This window comes from Crocodylus porosus, unplaced genomic scaffold (genome assembly GCF_001723895.1).
Source record: "Crocodylus porosus isolate Cpor-Errol unplaced genomic scaffold, CroPor_comp1, whole genome shotgun sequence".
NCBI classification, from domain to species: domain Eukaryota; kingdom Metazoa; phylum Chordata; order Crocodylia; family Crocodylidae; genus Crocodylus; species Crocodylus porosus.
Window position 1 is genome coordinate 62,669 of NW_017728894.1, and position 3,192 is coordinate 65,860.

The 3,192-nt window shown below is 63.0% G+C and overlaps 1 protein-coding gene across 2 annotated transcripts in view; it reads right to left on the reverse strand.

The window, feature by feature from the left end:
- Nucleotides 1-319: 319 nt before the first annotated feature.
- STAT6 (signal transducer and activator of transcription 6) overlaps nt 320-3,192 on the reverse strand; it is a 9,964-nt gene continuing 7,091 nt past the window's right edge. For both annotated transcript variants that reach the window (XM_019556380.1, XM_019556371.1), the window contains exons 17-22: nt 2,739-2,808; nt 2,306-2,389; nt 2,101-2,175; nt 1,928-2,014; nt 1,647-1,784; nt 320-1,573 (exon numbers count right to left, since the gene is read on the reverse strand). In XM_019556380.1, the coding sequence (XP_019411925.1) occupies nt 1,441-1,573; nt 1,647-1,784; nt 1,928-2,014; nt 2,101-2,175; nt 2,306-2,389; nt 2,739-2,808 (587 nt within the window). In that variant the 3' untranslated portion in view covers nt 320-1,440. The remainder of the gene's footprint in view (nt 1,574-1,646; nt 1,785-1,927; nt 2,015-2,100; nt 2,176-2,305; nt 2,390-2,738; nt 2,809-3,192) is intronic.

The window sequence follows — 3,192 nt, forward strand, 5'->3', positions numbered from 1 at the left end:
GAAGGCCCACCCCGCCAGACCCCCCCACCAAGCAATAAGGCCCCTAGGGGAATCCAACCCCCACGACTGCCTCATGGAGCCCCCAACCCCCTCCCACCCTTGCCTTTAATTTAACCCCTTGTAGCCCCTTGCCCCCTTACCCCAGGACCCGGCACAAGGCCCCCACAGGCGCCAGCCCCTCACCACCCTGCTGAGACCTTGCTCCCACATGCGTGTGCACACGCCCCCCGGCAACCCACACACACACCCAGGCCCACCCACTCAGGCCCACACTGCACTCAGACATGCGTGTGCACCCCCTGCAACCCACATGGACACACATGCAGACATGCACATGCTACACCCTAACGCCCAGACCCACAGACACGTGCCCCATGTGCTCCCATTGCACCCCCATGAATGCAGATACAGATGCGCACGCACATGCACACGTGTCCACCTTCATGCAATCCTCACACATGGTCAAATGCAGCTGTGTTCACCCCCACTGCCCAAACACCTCTGGTGCACACACCTCCCTTGCACATGCACACAACCTGGCTGCGCGCCCATCCTGTCTGTGGTGGTGGGGGACACACCAGGATCCACATGCCTCCAGTAGGCGATGCTCCCCGCCTCCCCGCACAACCTCACAGTTGCGAGGGGTATCACTGGTAGGACAAATTGGAGGAACACCCCCACCCCCCTGGAGAAGACCCCCTCAGCCTGGAGCCCAGCCCCACTGCAGGGCCTAGACCTGCACCTGGTGGGGGGAGGGAGCTGTGGGGCCCTGCACCTGCCCGGGACCTCAGCCCCTCGGTGCCGTCTCCTTTGTACGTGTACAGTAGATTATTTATTTTGTTATTTTGGAATAAAACTTTATTTTATGGCTTATTTTCTGTCCCTGCCCCCACAACATCCTGTCCATCGCCCGGGTTATGAGGAGTCACAGGGAAAGGAAGGGGGGCAGGGGGCTGCAGGTCAGGAGTGAGGGGCACCGGCCAGGCGAGGGGCTGTGGGTCTGGAGTGAGGGGCACCAGCAAGGGGGTGCAGGTTGGGAGTGAGGGGCACTGGCCGGGCTGGGTGGAAGGGGATAAGAGGCTGTGGGTCAGGAGTGAGGGGCACCAGCAAGACTTGAGAGGGGTAGCATATGCACTGCTCATTCCCTCCACCTGTCCCAGCATGCTTTGCGGTCCCAGCCTGTGCCTGGGCCTCGGCCCCCGTGCTGCTCTACCAGCCCAGCAGTTGCCCCCTCTGGGGGGCTCCCCGGATCCCGCTGCTGGGGGGACAGAGCTGCTGGCAGGGCTGGAAGGAGCTGGATGCCTCCCCCCCAGCTGCAAGCTCTGTCCAGGCTGGGGGGAGGGGTCTATACAGGGAGGGCTTGTGGGACCCAGTCCTTCTTGCCTGGCCCCTGGGGGGCCCAGGGGCCATGGCCTCGTGCACGTCCAGTGAGGGGTGCCACTACCAGCTGCGGTTGGCAACGGTGTCCAGGCCAGGAAAGATGCTATGGGAGCCGGGCAGGTGTGGGGTGGGGTCCTCGTGCTGCCCCTCCTGCAGCAGCTGGTCCAGGTGCTCCAGCCCATCCTCTCCCATCCTGTGGAGGAGGGACACAGGGTGAGACCTTGCAGGGGCTACCCCAGTCCCGTAAGGCCTCCCAAGCTCCTTACCACTGGGGGGAGGGGGGCGGCATGAAGCTGGTGTCCAGGGCTGGGGAGACCCCTGTGAAGGTGCCGGGGTCCAGGTCCAGCATCTCTGTGTCCAGCTGCTCTGTGGACTCGGTGCTCAGCAGGAAGGGCAGATGGAGCCTGGGGAGGGCAGCACTGAGGGGGGGTGCCAGTCTGTGGTGCCCTCCTGCCTTCCAGGGGACTGGCCAGATCCTGGGGTGCTGCCTGGTGTATGGGGGGTGGGGAGCAGAGCAGCCCCCCACCCCTAAGACCCCAGTCCTTACCGTGTGTCTGGTGCGTTGCTGAAGGCATCGGGGCAGGAGGGTACCCTGGACACAGTCGTCATGGCGACAGACACCATCTGTGAGGGGCTGTGGGGAACAGGGGTGCAGGTTGAGGGGGGTCGGGGGGACCCTGACCCCAAAGTTGCCCCCAATGGGGCGGCTGTGGTACTCACTTGTGGTAGTGGGGGGGCGTCATCTCTGTGTGGGAGTAGCATGTCATGGGAGTGCTGGGGTCCAAGCCCTGGAGGCTGCAAACAAGGGCAATGCTAGCTAGGGAGCATGGCTCAGCACCCCACACCAGCCCCAGTGCAAGGCATTATGGGTAACTGAAGCTTCCTGGAACCGGCCCCCCCCACTTCCGGGGGCCTAGGCACTCACCATATGTTGGAGGGCAGGGGCTCGTTGGGGTGCCAGGGTACTGGGGGCACTCCCATGGGGCCAGGCTGCTGCAGCTGCAACACCCTGGAAGGACACAGCCTGGTGAGACGGGCAGGTACTCGTACACGTGTGTGCCAGCAGACATGGGCACTTGTGCACATGCATAGAGGCGCATGCAGAAATGCAGGCCTGCACTCCCATGCACGCACAGGGCTACCCATGCATGCATCTGCAGACATGCGTGCACACCTATGCACATTCACAACCAAGCACAGGCATCTATGCAGGCAGGCATGCACATGTGCAGAAATATGCACATAAACACGCACATCTACACCAACAGGTACACGCAGAGATGCACATATGTACACAGATAAGCACGCGCGCACACACATGCCCAGAGCCAGCAGCTCCCTGGCACACGTGCACACACCTCTCGCTCTCCACCGTCATCTTGATGGTGGTGGGCACGTAGCCACGGCCATCCTTGGCCATCTGCTCTTCTGTGGGGGAAATGGCAGTGAGACCCCTTGGGGGGTGCAGCAGGGTGTGGGGGGGAAGCAACACTTCACTACACCCCCAGCCTGAACCACAGACTCCCGCAACTTCTTGGGGGTAGGGGGTGATGCAGGAAATCTCTGGGTACAGGTTGAGAGTGAGGGGCACCAGCAGGTCTGGGGGAGGGGCAGGGGCTGTGGCTCAGGAGTGAGGGACATGGTGGGGAAGCAGATGCTGTGGGTTGTAAGTGAGGGTCACCAGGGGGGCAAGGGCTGAAGGGCACCAGCAGGGCTGGAGGGGACAGGGGGCTGCAGGTTGGGAATGAGAGGCAGGAGAGGGATTGAGGAGCTGCAGGTTGGGAGGGAGGGGCAGCAGCAGGGCTGGGGGGC